The 12609-nt window shown below is 34.9% G+C and overlaps 1 protein-coding gene across 4 annotated transcripts in view; it reads right to left on the bottom strand.

Annotated features, from left to right (window-relative positions):
• The window catches only part of LRCH1 (leucine rich repeats and calponin homology domain containing 1), a 140327-nt gene that overhangs the window by 37237 nt on the left and 90481 nt on the right, over positions 1-12609 (bottom strand). For 2 of the 4 annotated variants that reach the window (XR_010371144.1, XM_064440857.1), the window contains exons 10-16: positions 9592-9656; positions 8449-8535; positions 5574-5663; positions 5426-5462; positions 4647-4718; positions 2400-2450; positions 1104-1176 (exon numbers count right to left, since the gene is read on the bottom strand). Coding sequence is in view for 1 of the 4 variants with exons in the window: in XM_064440857.1 (XP_064296927.1) it covers positions 1104-1176; positions 2400-2450; positions 4647-4718; positions 5426-5462; positions 5574-5663; positions 8449-8535; positions 9592-9656 (475 nt within the window). In the remaining 3 variants the exon portion in view is untranslated. The remainder of the gene's footprint in view (positions 1-1103; positions 1177-2399; positions 2451-4646; positions 4719-5425; positions 5463-5573; positions 5664-8448; positions 8536-9591; positions 9657-12609) is intronic. The other 2 variants (XR_010371145.1, XR_010371146.1) reach the window with 2 other exon arrangements.

Below are 12609 nucleotides of genomic sequence, written 5' to 3'. Positions count from 1 at the left end.
AAATGCAACTGAACATATCTGTCAAACTGTGTATCGTAACTACATGAGAAATTTATGAAACAAGGTTGGTTCATTATGATTTTCTTTGCTTTTACAAACTTTTTAAAAATAAAACAAATCTATGGGTACAATTTCTTAAACATTCAAATGTGAAACTGCTGTCATTATTGCCAAGATATTTTGTTATGGAAACTACAAGCTTGTAGTGGTTTACCAGCGTTTGATCAAAAGCATCTGTGGTGAGTGAGAGAAACCAGAATTAGTCTTAGGATGCTGAAACATACTGAAAAGCCTATGGTTATTCTTTAGAGGTGACGGGAGAAGACTGAACAATATTGACTACCTCAGCATGGAGGAGATGAAAACTGAGTTTAATCCTGTAGCTAATCCTCTTTTTAAAGGAAGCTCTTATCCAAGCCCTCAAATACATCAACAGGGTTTTTTGGGGGGAATTTTTTTGTGTTTTTTTTTTTTTTTTTTTTTAAATAAACAAAGTGCTGCTTCTTAGAAGATTGATGGTTATGCAGATTATAGTGCATGGCAAACTCATTAAACTCAGCTGCTGGCTGAAGCCAACATCTAATCTTCCCATAATGCTTGATCCTTACACAAGCATAACAACTACTGAAAGACTTGCTGCAATGAGCAATTTTCAGAGCAATGCATAAGTGTCTTCCAAAAAAGCCTTATTATTCACATATATTATTCAACAAAATCAAACTGTGTCACTACATACCAATTAAGAAAAAACTGTATTTCAATTAGTATGTCAGCACAGATTATATAGATGTATACATGTATAAAATATGTGTATTTATACACACACGTATTTTTAAACATATATACAATTTTATAAAACATCTAGTTTATTAGTAAGGGATGAAAATTGATCCATATATAAAGTGCCAAATACATACTTGATACAAATTCAGTCTTGATTCAAACCTATAACCTTAAAATATTCTAATATTCTTCTAACTGTTGTACAGAAAAATGTTTCATCACCACCTTCTTAAGGGAAAAAATACAGACATCTGTTACTAACACAGATGTTAAAAAAAAGAAAGTATACACAAACTGGTTAATTTTCTTTCCCACATTACCTGATCGTGGCTTCAGGCCAAAAGGGATTGCGGTGTTTGTAGTAGGAGACATTGTCGGACTTTTATCCTTGTTCTGTTTAATACAAGAACATAAATCTAAGTAAGAGTAACATCCAGAATATCTCAGCACAACTGACTGTATAAAATGAGAAAGTTAACAATATTGCATGCTACAACTATTCCACCATAATCTGATCACAATATAGCCCCAAACCTATGATAATCACCGTTTTTTATTGCATCCTATTTCTTTGCTGGAAAAGATGAGTTTCTGAACAAAGACTGCAAGATATTCCCCCTAGCTATAAATAACCTCAATTATTTCTCAGTTTTCTCCAATGTAATCAATTTGGTTCCATCAAACATACATTTTGTGGCATAGTATATTTAGGAAAACAAAGCAAAGATATGTTTTTCCTTAGATATGTTTAATTCACAGAATTAAGTACCATTTCTGCATGGTATTTTCCATGCAACATTGACTTTCTGCTTTTTTAAGCAGAAAAGTGGAAGTTAAGCGTACACCTCAGAGTAGGATTGCCCTTGACCCTGAACTAGGCTAACAGTTGCAACAGGAAAAATGGAGTAGCAGCATAAAGGAGAAGGTGAGGTAAAATCATCGTACCATCAATGGTAACACAGTCCTATAATCAAACTCCATAACGGGAATCCTATTTAAAAACTGATTCCTCAGGGAGCCAGGAACTATAGAAGTCCCATCACCAAGACTGCTGGAAGGTGGCTGGGTGCTCATGAATTTGCAAGATGCTCATACACAGTGCAATGTAGAAGGAGAAGCCCTGTTTCTGCACAGAAAATATGAAGGGGGAAAAAAAATCTCCATAAGGAGCTCCCTACAGTTTCCCTTTTTGACCTTCTCCTGAGATTTGCACTGTGAATGCGATAGGATCAATAAAATCAGACTTCTCTCTGAAAACTAATAAACAACACAACTGTGCAAAAAGAAATTGCACTTAAATCAATGGAAACTCTTGTGGAACAAGGAGAAGTCAAAAAAATAAAAGTGGCAGAACAAACAAAATATAAAATATAAAATAATTAGATGTTTTATACTAAACTACATAACTCAGAAACAAGCTTATCAGAGAGTATTTCTTTATACCCTAGTAAATGCTTAAGATGACAAGAACAAGCCACAGGCCAAATAAAACAGACAGCCATTACTGATGAGCTCAACCATATCTTCTGTAATACCCAATTACATGTTTCATTTAGTATCTGAACCATTTTCATATAAAGCATACGAAAGACACACAAATGGCACTAGTGTCTTACCTCATTGTGAGAGGCTTGCCCACTTGTATTCCAAACAATTACATCATTCTGCTGGGGTGGGGGGGAAGAGAAAAAACCCGAAAGTGACCATTTCAGCAGCAATGTTAGTGATACACCACAACAGGACATTTTACTCATGATACCCAGATACACACTAATACTTTTTTTTCCCCCACAGAAACAATTAATCTTCATGAATTATAAATACTTGTTTTTTGCTAGTTGAACTACATTTAAAAAAAAACCTTGTGGAAATTATTCACAGGTTTGTCATTCATTTTTTAGTTTCAATCCCAAGTAATTATAACTGCATTTGTAAGATTTTAATTTTTTTGCTTCAAATACTGTATCCCATTTTGTTTCACAGATTATGTAATTAAAGTATCACCAAAAGCTTAATATGCAAATATATTTTAAATATAGATTTGATGAGAAAAGTATTCCGTAAGCAAATAATTTTATAATTGCAGTATAACATACCTTTTGTTACCACTTCTGCTAAATTGGAAACATGTAAATCACATTAATAAATAGGAAATGCAATCATTAATTCTGCATCAGTCATAACTCAGCAGAAACACAGCTGTCATAAATAAAAACAAACTGTAATTCAATTCAAAAGGATTTCCTTAGGGCAATTTTTTTTTTAACTGATAAGAAATGGAAATAAAAATAAAAGATGGCACTTGCAACACTTGTGTGTCACAGAGCTTTACAAAAGTTAGCAAGATGGGAAGGAAGATTACACAACCTTTTGTTTCATGACCTTTCTCAGCTACTTTTCAAGCTTAAAAAAAAATTCTTCACCTTTTGACATCTTTCGTACTATTACCTAAACCACTGTATTACCTAGAATAAACAGAATGGAATCTTACTCATCTGATCCCAGACAGCTCTACCTGGGGACCTGAACACTTGAGCACTCTTATGCTCAGGGACTATGTTCTTGTGACAGACCTGCTAGTTAGGCCTATGTTGAGGTCTAACCTCTCTCACAGCATGCAGGTCACTGGTCAGAATTTTGAGTTTGTGCTAAATTGAATCAATTTAGTAACACAAGTAGTAATACAAGTGCTTACAGTACTACACAGAATGTAGCATGATTAAAAACTTGCTCTTGCAAGATGTGTTTCCATTTCATGAAACGTGCCTACTGCTTTCACCTGCAAAACACAGTCCAGATCAGGGTCTCTTCAACTTTCAGGAAGATCTATTTCTTCTCCTTAGAAGTGGATCAGCAGTGTCCTTGTTAAACAGTTCATCAAAATACAGAGACCACACACATTTTGACACCAAATTAGCCTTATCTGTTAATCTCAGCAATGTAGTAAGAACTGTTCCAAATAAAGTGTGGTAACACCCAACATATAATATAATGAAAGAGATGAACCAACTCAATCTTTTAGAATTTGATGTTTTAAAGAAAAAAAAAAAAAGACAAAATTAAGACTAACAAAGCCACGAGGGTGTAAGGAATATTTGATGGTATTTTGATTATACATAAGAATATTTGAAAAGCAACAAGATAAACCAGATTCAATCTATGAATAAGATAGACCATATTAAGGCACTACCAATATAGACAGAACATTATGTAGTTTTTTTTTCTCAGAACCTTCTTGCAAGAGCAGTCACAAAAATCCCTATACAAACAAGTTCTGAAGTAATAACATGTACCAAATATTTAAACTGGATTCTTTCATAGTTCTTCATTTCTGGATCACTGCAATGTACACAAAACTTAAAATATTTTTGAAACTTCAGAACTATAATCTCAACCTATACACAATCTGTTTGAAATACTAAACACATTAAAAATACTGCTGTTAACAAAAACTTAACAGCTTATATAACTATCAAGAGTATTTGGGGTGAAGGGGAAGAGGAATCAAGTGCCTCATTTTACTGAAGATCTAACTTTGAGGTGAATTGTTTTTTCCAGGGGAAGGCAACCACTGCAACTACTATAGTGTTTATTGGCAGAAATGACTTACTAATTTCACTATATCAGTTTTTTCCAGAGAGATAGGTCTTAATCAACTTCCCACTTACAACCAAACTTCGAGATTCATGCTAAGGCAAAAAAAACCCAACCCCAAACAAAAACCAACCCCAACAGGCCTAAACACACTATTATGTCCACACACCAACTGATAGAATGCAATGATCCATTCCAAATGTTTCCACACTAGACACCTCCAATACCTGATTCAATGACCATTTTTCACCCTGTTCCTAAGTACTTACTTCGGGCTTTGCTTTCTCCATAATCAGCTCTCTCCTCCTCTGAAATTCTAGTTCCTCTTCAGCACTTTCTCTCTGCAAGAAAAATAACTCTTTAGACTGCGTATCACTGGAAATAGAACTATATCTTTTTTGCATAGTATTACCTCAGAAGTATTTCTTACAAATACTGTGATGAAAAGCAAACAAAGAAGTAAGCAGCTACTATATACTTGCAGTTCCAGTGCTGACAGGTAGACAGTGTAAATCTAAACAAAGTACATCATAAGGAATACCAGTTGACCAGCCAGAATACAGATCAAATAATAAGCATCATATATCACACTGTAAAACTTCAAATCATACTTTATATACTCTCTGTAGCTATAGTGAAAGTGCTCTGGGAAAACATTAATTTTTAGTTTACAAAATATTTTTGGGTTATCCTTAACTAACGTACTGGTTTCCTACGCCAGAACAGAGAGATGGGGGAGTGGGATGGTAGATGAGTATGCATAGCTGAGCTATGAACTGGCATACATGAAAGCTGCAGATGGGGGGGCGGGGAGGAACAAACCCTAAGATGAAATAATAACTGATAAACCCAGAAATATTTGATTTATACATATATAAAAAGTAAAAACAATTCCATAAAAATGTTAAAGAAAAATTTCTTTTGTCCACCAACCTGCTAATTTAACTTTTTCCCTTCCCTACTTGGTAGATTAATAATTGATGAAAATGTTGGCTCATTTTCTGTCTTCCCCCCCAAATATTCTGTAATAATACACTCATTAACGTACCTGACCAAGGGAAGACATCTCCATCTGCATTTGACCACTACATATAAAGATAAACAAATGCAAATATGTAATTCATTGTGTAGACACTTGAATATGATGAATCTAACAAATGCATTATTTTTTTTCTAAAAAAGGTAGATAAACACACTTTACTGTAGAATCCTGAAATTCTAAAGCTGTTGCTGGTTCCATGGGATACAGATTCACACCACTGCTCTCTGAAATATCCATGCTTAATCTGCAAGGTTTGAAATAAAAACATTGCACTGGGGTATAGCTTTGGTAACCATTCTGTTCAGTATTTATTTTCAAACAAATGGATATATGAAATACCTGTATAGGCAAGGTTCTAACTGGCTCAGTGTTATCTCTTAGCAACTTTTTGAAATGTCTCCTGGTGCTTCACTATCACCAGTGCAGTCAAAGCAATGTTAATGCTTTCCCCTGCAAAATGTCACCCTGAGCAATGGCACGTATCAAAACAAAAGGACCTATTTACTACCAACAACCATGCCATTATCTAGAAGACCACAGATTTCTATATCCAACTTCTAGCACCCTGTGTTCAAACAGAAGACACAGCCCTGGTCAGATATTCAAATTTAATTTACAGTGGATGAAAATAAAGCAGTGCAACAATAAATTCACAACAGACAATGATCTGAAAGAAAGCAGTGAATATAGGAAAGGGAATATAGGAATCTGAAACAAACACCTGAAAACACTGAAAAAGGTTGAGTCTGAAATCTGTTTCCTTTCCAGAACTGAAGTGCTGCTTAAGTGCCCATAGGGTATGCAGATTTGAAACTCTGCAGAACACCACAACAATAGTAACTGGACACGCATATTACAAGTTTAATAGTCATACCTGCTAGCGAAAATATAGCTCCAGTTGATATGCTCTACACTGAACTCTAGTCACTGCATGTTAGGCATGTCAGCATCACCTACTGCTTCAGCCCCTACAGTGGTTTCTCTTTCTAACTCCTAAATGGCCTTCAGTGTGAGGTAAGGATAATGCTGGCTCTAGTTAGTTAACTCTAGTTAGTTATTTCAACTAGGTTATCCTGATCAGGTTATTAGAGTTATACTGATGCACAAAGGAAACCTCTTTGGGGAATGCTATAATTTTGACATGCTTTAGGTTTAAGTTAAAAGCACATGAAGGCTTTTGTGCACCTTAAACTCATGAGCAATGGAAGCATTTAACTTCCTCTGTGCATCTGGATAAAGACACAAAAATTATTCAGTATGAGAAACAAAATTTTCTCACACTGCTTTATATAATGCAGGTATATAACAAACTGTCATTTAATCCAGTAATTATAAAATCAATGATGAGGAACCCATGGCCAAAGGACTGAAAGTCCACGGCACCATTTGGCAAGTATTAAGCACCCAGGTGTATCTTGCTGGGTAAGTCTGTATATCAACATATAGGAGACATATATTGAAAAGCTTATATAGCACCCAGTAAATTAAAAATAAATACTCATTTTAATGTTAGAAAGTGTACCACAAAAAACAAACCCCAACACTATGTAAAAAAACAGTAGAAAAATACAGACATGCATGACAAGATTAACCATTTTTAAAAGCCACATTTCCAATGTATTGTCGTGTTACTAATGAAAGCACATCTGAATATGCATGGAGAAACAGATTAATTTTCTATATTTTATTGCCCCTTTTAAATTTTATAACAAAAACTGAATATGTAGGAAATATTGGAGCAATACGTGGCAAAAAATCAAAATGACAAAATTTATAAGGCTAAGAAATGAAATTGTTTTAATGCCGCTTTTTTCCAAACCAGACTTTTTCCTTTAGTTGCAACACTTCTGCCACAAAGTAATAAGCCTCAAATGAGGTGCAGAAGCAATGGTATACTATCTCACAGAAACCACAGGAACTAAAAACCTTTCCTAATTTGTATGATTTTTTATTAAGCAAAAATACTTGTGATTCAAGTATTCTTTATATGATGCAAAATAAAGCCAGATAGTTGTCTCCCTAGAAATATTAACAGGAGTGAATTTCTGTCCTAAAAGTACAAAGTCTGCTAGGTGAAAAAGCAGTATCAAAGGAGGCATTTAACTAAGGAACAGTGTAGTCGCAAGAACAAATGGCTACAGTGATCTGACCAAGCGAGGAAGGACAAACAAGGATACTTTAGGCTGGAAGTGACAGGGAAGTTTCTGGTCTTCAGAGAAACTAAGCTCTAAACCAGCTACTTCACAGAAGTAATGAATAAAAATGAGTTACCTAGTTTTGAAATGAACTTAATTTCTGACAGTTGTTACACAAAGAAAAGCAATAGCAAGCATCTAGACAAAACTATCTACATCATTCTTGTCAGTCATTTTCAGTAGGACAAGCAATTTCTTTCTTTTAATACTTATTCCTTTGTTTATTCACAGATCCAGAGTCATTCCACCTGACTTTAGCCACTTAAAACAGGCACCTAAATTATAAAACTTTACCTTCTATAGTCAGGGGAAATCTAAGTAACTATCTCTAGCTGCCTCCTCCTCTTTCTCTTTTTGATTTCAGAGGAAGACTACAGAAACTCTACCACTAATTCAGGTCTCCTTTATGTGCTCCATTGAGGTGGGATGAAGCTGGGTGAGACCACCTTCTCTGGTCCCCACAAAATACAGCAAGGATTAGTAAGTAAAGGAGAGTTTATGGTCTCTGGAAAAAATGTGACTATCCTAGACAAAACTTCAGAAAATCACAGTAGTGTAACATGATGAATGGTTAAGAGGTGTCTCCACCTATAAATTCAGGTTTCTTTTAAACCTGAAATTATTCTTAATTTACTGGGAGTCTTGTCTAGACATTCAGAGAGAGAATGCAAGTTTCCTTCTTAACTATCTAAGTGCCTCCTGAAAAACTTTAGTATGCTAACAAAGCACCTCATAACGCCAGAGAACTTTAAATTGTCAGTTAAGAACTCCAAAGCTATTCACAAAAAAAAATTTGAATACATGACATTAAGACACCAGCTACTGTAAGCATACCTGTTGGGATCTTGTAATAAATCTACTGCTTCTCTTAGTTGTTCTATCATTGCTATATCAATAGTTTGTTCTTCTGATAAATTTATTCTAAAACAGAGAACAAAAACATTCATAAAACAGGTATAACAGCAATTATCAAGGGTAGCCTGAATTTCAATTTGTGAGCTGTACCTTCCAACTGGCATGCAAAGACTACAGAGGGGAAGAAAACCCAGCCTTTCTGCACAGTGTGTGTACTGAATTTATGGAAAGAATTTCTTCTGAAAAAAATCTCCAGCACTTTGTCGTTTGCAAAGCCCTCCAACCCAATACATACATACCTAAACAAATGTGATGAACTAAAACTTTCAGCAGTTCAATAAAACAGACTGACTTCTAAAATTCACCATTATTTATAATTTTTTGACTCTTATTAACTGAACCCATCACATATATTGTTTTAACGTAAGTACTAAATACAACTATTATTTTAATGGACCAGCATTCTTTTCTTTTGCTTTTCAACATTGGTAAGTCTTTTGGGGGTTTAGAAACACAATCACCTGTTAGTTCTGCCAATAAGGCTCCTTCAGAAAGTACTTATTTTTCCCTTCCTTCAAATTTTGTTTTTACATCATACAGGACTTCACTATTCTGCTTAGTGACAACTTCACAGTACACTGTCATGGTAAATCCCCTTTTCTTATGCACTCTCCTCAGCAACTGATGTTCACTTGCTCTGCTCTTGAATTAATGACTATGAATTAATGATTGATTCAGGGATAAAATTATGATAAATGAAAAAAGACAGGGATTTTTTCCAATTATATTTAAAAAAATGTACACTAAATTTAGATTTTGCAAGTTTTGATGAAATCCTTTTTTACCAATGCTATCAACAGACTAAATAACAAAATACCTAGTTAAAATGCTTGCATTCTACACAGGAAAAAATATGACAGTATTATTGGTACATACAAATTAATTAGTTGTAATATAACCTCCGCTCTATTCAGCAGTAATGTGTAAAACACACGAAGTGCAAGACTGCTTCTGACATGCCTCCTAGTCTGCAAAATTATTAACTGATAAGGAAATGCCAGTTTTGGTCAATCTAATCAAATGACACAGCTTATTACTTAGATATACATAAAAAATACTTACATTTCGTCTGTTTGCCATTGTGTGTCCTCTTCTATTCTCAATAATTCATCACACTCTGCTCTGCTCTGTAAGCAGACAAAGTGATATTGTGAACTGAACTTTGCAATTAAGTAGGCAGATGAATTTTGCTTTCAGACTCAGCACTGACCTAATTTACGTAACAGTTTAGGGTGGCTAGTTGAAGCAATCCAACATTTCTGCTCCACTCCTCACTCTACCCCTTTTTAAGACACTGATTAAAAGATCTTCTATTCACTCTTCAGATTTTATTGAGGTCAACAGCCCTTACCCTCCTTTAACTGTAAAAAGAAAGTCAAGCGGCATGAGAATTCCTTATTCTATGTCCCAGATTTCATTTGTGCCTTTCTGGTGTACACTAACAATGCTTCAAGTAAGCGTGAGCCTAACTCTCTTCTTGCTCTCCTCCTGTAGCCAGATTTGTTTACAGTGCAAGGGAATTCCAAATATGCAAACAGTAGCAATTACGTACTTCATCCATAATTATTAACAGGACTTCTACTTGACAATTAACAGCCATGAATCATTTTGTTTTTAAAACAAACGAACAAAAACTGCATGCAACAATTCATATCCGTCAGCCAGTTACTTTGGGTTCAATGTAGGCATAATTAGAGCCCCCACTGTCCTACCTATAACTGAAGTGCTACTTATTAGAAAATGTGACGCTCTCTTTTATGCCTCCATTTGGTGCTTTGCAATTTTCCTTTCTCTTTCATCTCAGACAGGCAGGAACACTGAAGTAGTGCAGCTGCCAGTAAAGAGAGAAGCTTTCTGAATGGATGTGCATTTGTACTAGAGAATGAACAACAGAAAACAGAGAGGCTTTTCCTCTTTTGTGTTATTTGTTTGGCAGATCAGTCGCATCACCCTGTACCAATAAATGCTTTCCATCTCTGCCAGATGAGTCACTGAAGAGTGTACCATGTCCTGCAACATTCCCCAAAGATGGCCCATTCCCCAGTAGAACGAATAAAGTAATTATTTTTTTCTTTTCCTTACAGGAATGAAGCACATGACTTTTCCCATAAGAAGGGAATATATCACAAGATGACAAAAACGCAGCACTTATTGTAGAAGGTAGTACTCAGTCTCTGGGCATAATTAGCTAAGATAAATAAAGCCATATAAATTAGGACTAACATTTGAAAAATTACAAAATCCTCCAAATCTAAGCTCCTCTTTTGCACAGCAAGTTGTACTGATTTTATGTACGGTTTGGTTAACCAGAATTTCAATTTTACAATACCTCTGTCTCAAAAGACATTCTAGTACATGACTAAATGTAAACCAGAGAACACAGGCTCTGAAACCCGCACAAGAAGGAAAATGCCCTGAATTCAAAACCCTCAGAATAAAACGGATGTGCTACCTGTTCAAGTCACCAACTGTGATCAACTGACATAATGTTAAGATGATATAAAAATTAAAATAAATTAAACTGTTCACTCTGGCAATATTCTTACACTGAAATTCAATACAGTAACTATATTTTACTGAAACAGTGTCTGCAACAAATTATTTCAGACAATATTATCTTATTATGATAGAGGACATTCCCAAGGGAAGAGCCTTCAAATGGTACGCTACTGAAAATCAAGATGATGAAGTGAGAAGAACAAAGAAAGGAAATACAAAGTACCTACATAATATTATGTACATTCAGCTTTATATGTGTACGCCCCTTTGTCGGAGAAGGAGGAAAATATTCTATCCCCTTTTACCTAATTCATTCACCTCAAACGTGTACACTTGCTGAAAATTTGTACACAGGAAACCTAGGATCATTTGTTAACATTTTTGACTACCTAAAAATAATAAGTTTTTAGTATAAAAGTCACAAAAGAACAAGCCAATAAGATAACCTGTAGTGTCCTAAACATCCAGCAACTATAAGCAACACTTCCTAATAATCAACGAAGTTTTAGACAATACACTATTGCCATTTTAAACACTACTGAATTCACATTTTTAAATAAAAAATAATAAGCAACATATATTTACTATGTAAATACAAGTTTTCTGATAACTACATGTCTTCAGTAACTATGAAAGGGAAAAGGCAGGGTTTTTTTCCTTGGTTTTTAAATGCTAGTCGTCTGTGGCTGCCACCTCAGAGACTCTGCAACTAGCTGAAAATCTGCAAGTTTTGTTTCTAGAAAAAACAAAAAGGTTGCTCAAATAAAGAGATCTTTTGCAGAACCAGATGTCTGTTTCCAAGAAGCTGAAAGACCACATGCTTTCTTTCCACTATTACTTCCCAGCACATTTTTTCCGATAAGCAATGGAAGATGGAAGTGATACAATGTCTCTTTGCGCCCCTTAAGAATCTCCACAGAAGGAGAAAATTATTCTAAAAATATCCATACTAAATAATCCCTTCTGGCTTATAAATCAAGAGGAGACATCACGTCCACAGGAATGCTACAAAATGCTACTGTTTCTCAAATATCTTTGCATTGCAAAGGATCTAGTGAAAGTATCCAGCAAATAAATTTTCACAGAAGAAAAACACTTGCTCAAAATTTCTCTGGAATCTTTCAAAAACCCCTCAGTCTACCTAACTACATTCAGTTTATAAATTCGTCAGGCAGTTCTCGCTATATAATAAAGCAAGTGAATTTCATGAGTTGCCACACAACAGCAATCACTAATGATTTGTAGTACATGTCTATGGATTCTATTGCAGCTTTCTCAGACACGTAACGTCTAGGCATATTCCACTAAATCTAATGCCACAAATAGAAAAAAATGAGGAAGTGACAATATGAATAGGGAAAATACAACTTAAAACAGGCAAAAAGGCACAACAGAACAATTTCTAAAAGGTCATACATTATGAAAAACATTTAAAAAAGAAAGCACACGATAGTTCCCCGACAAGAAGCCACATGACAGAAACATGCCACATGACTGATAAGCAAGTACTCATTAACCATGACAGAAAGACAAGAGTAATATTTTAAATGGATTAAGCAACTGCCTGTGGCAAGTGTGACC

Source organism: Phalacrocorax carbo, chromosome 1 (genome assembly GCF_963921805.1).
Source record: "Phalacrocorax carbo chromosome 1, bPhaCar2.1, whole genome shotgun sequence".
NCBI lineage: Eukaryota > Metazoa > Chordata > Aves > Suliformes > Phalacrocoracidae > Phalacrocorax > Phalacrocorax carbo.
The sequence above is the reverse complement of the archived record's forward strand: the minus strand, read 5'-3'. Positions and strand labels throughout refer to the sequence as shown.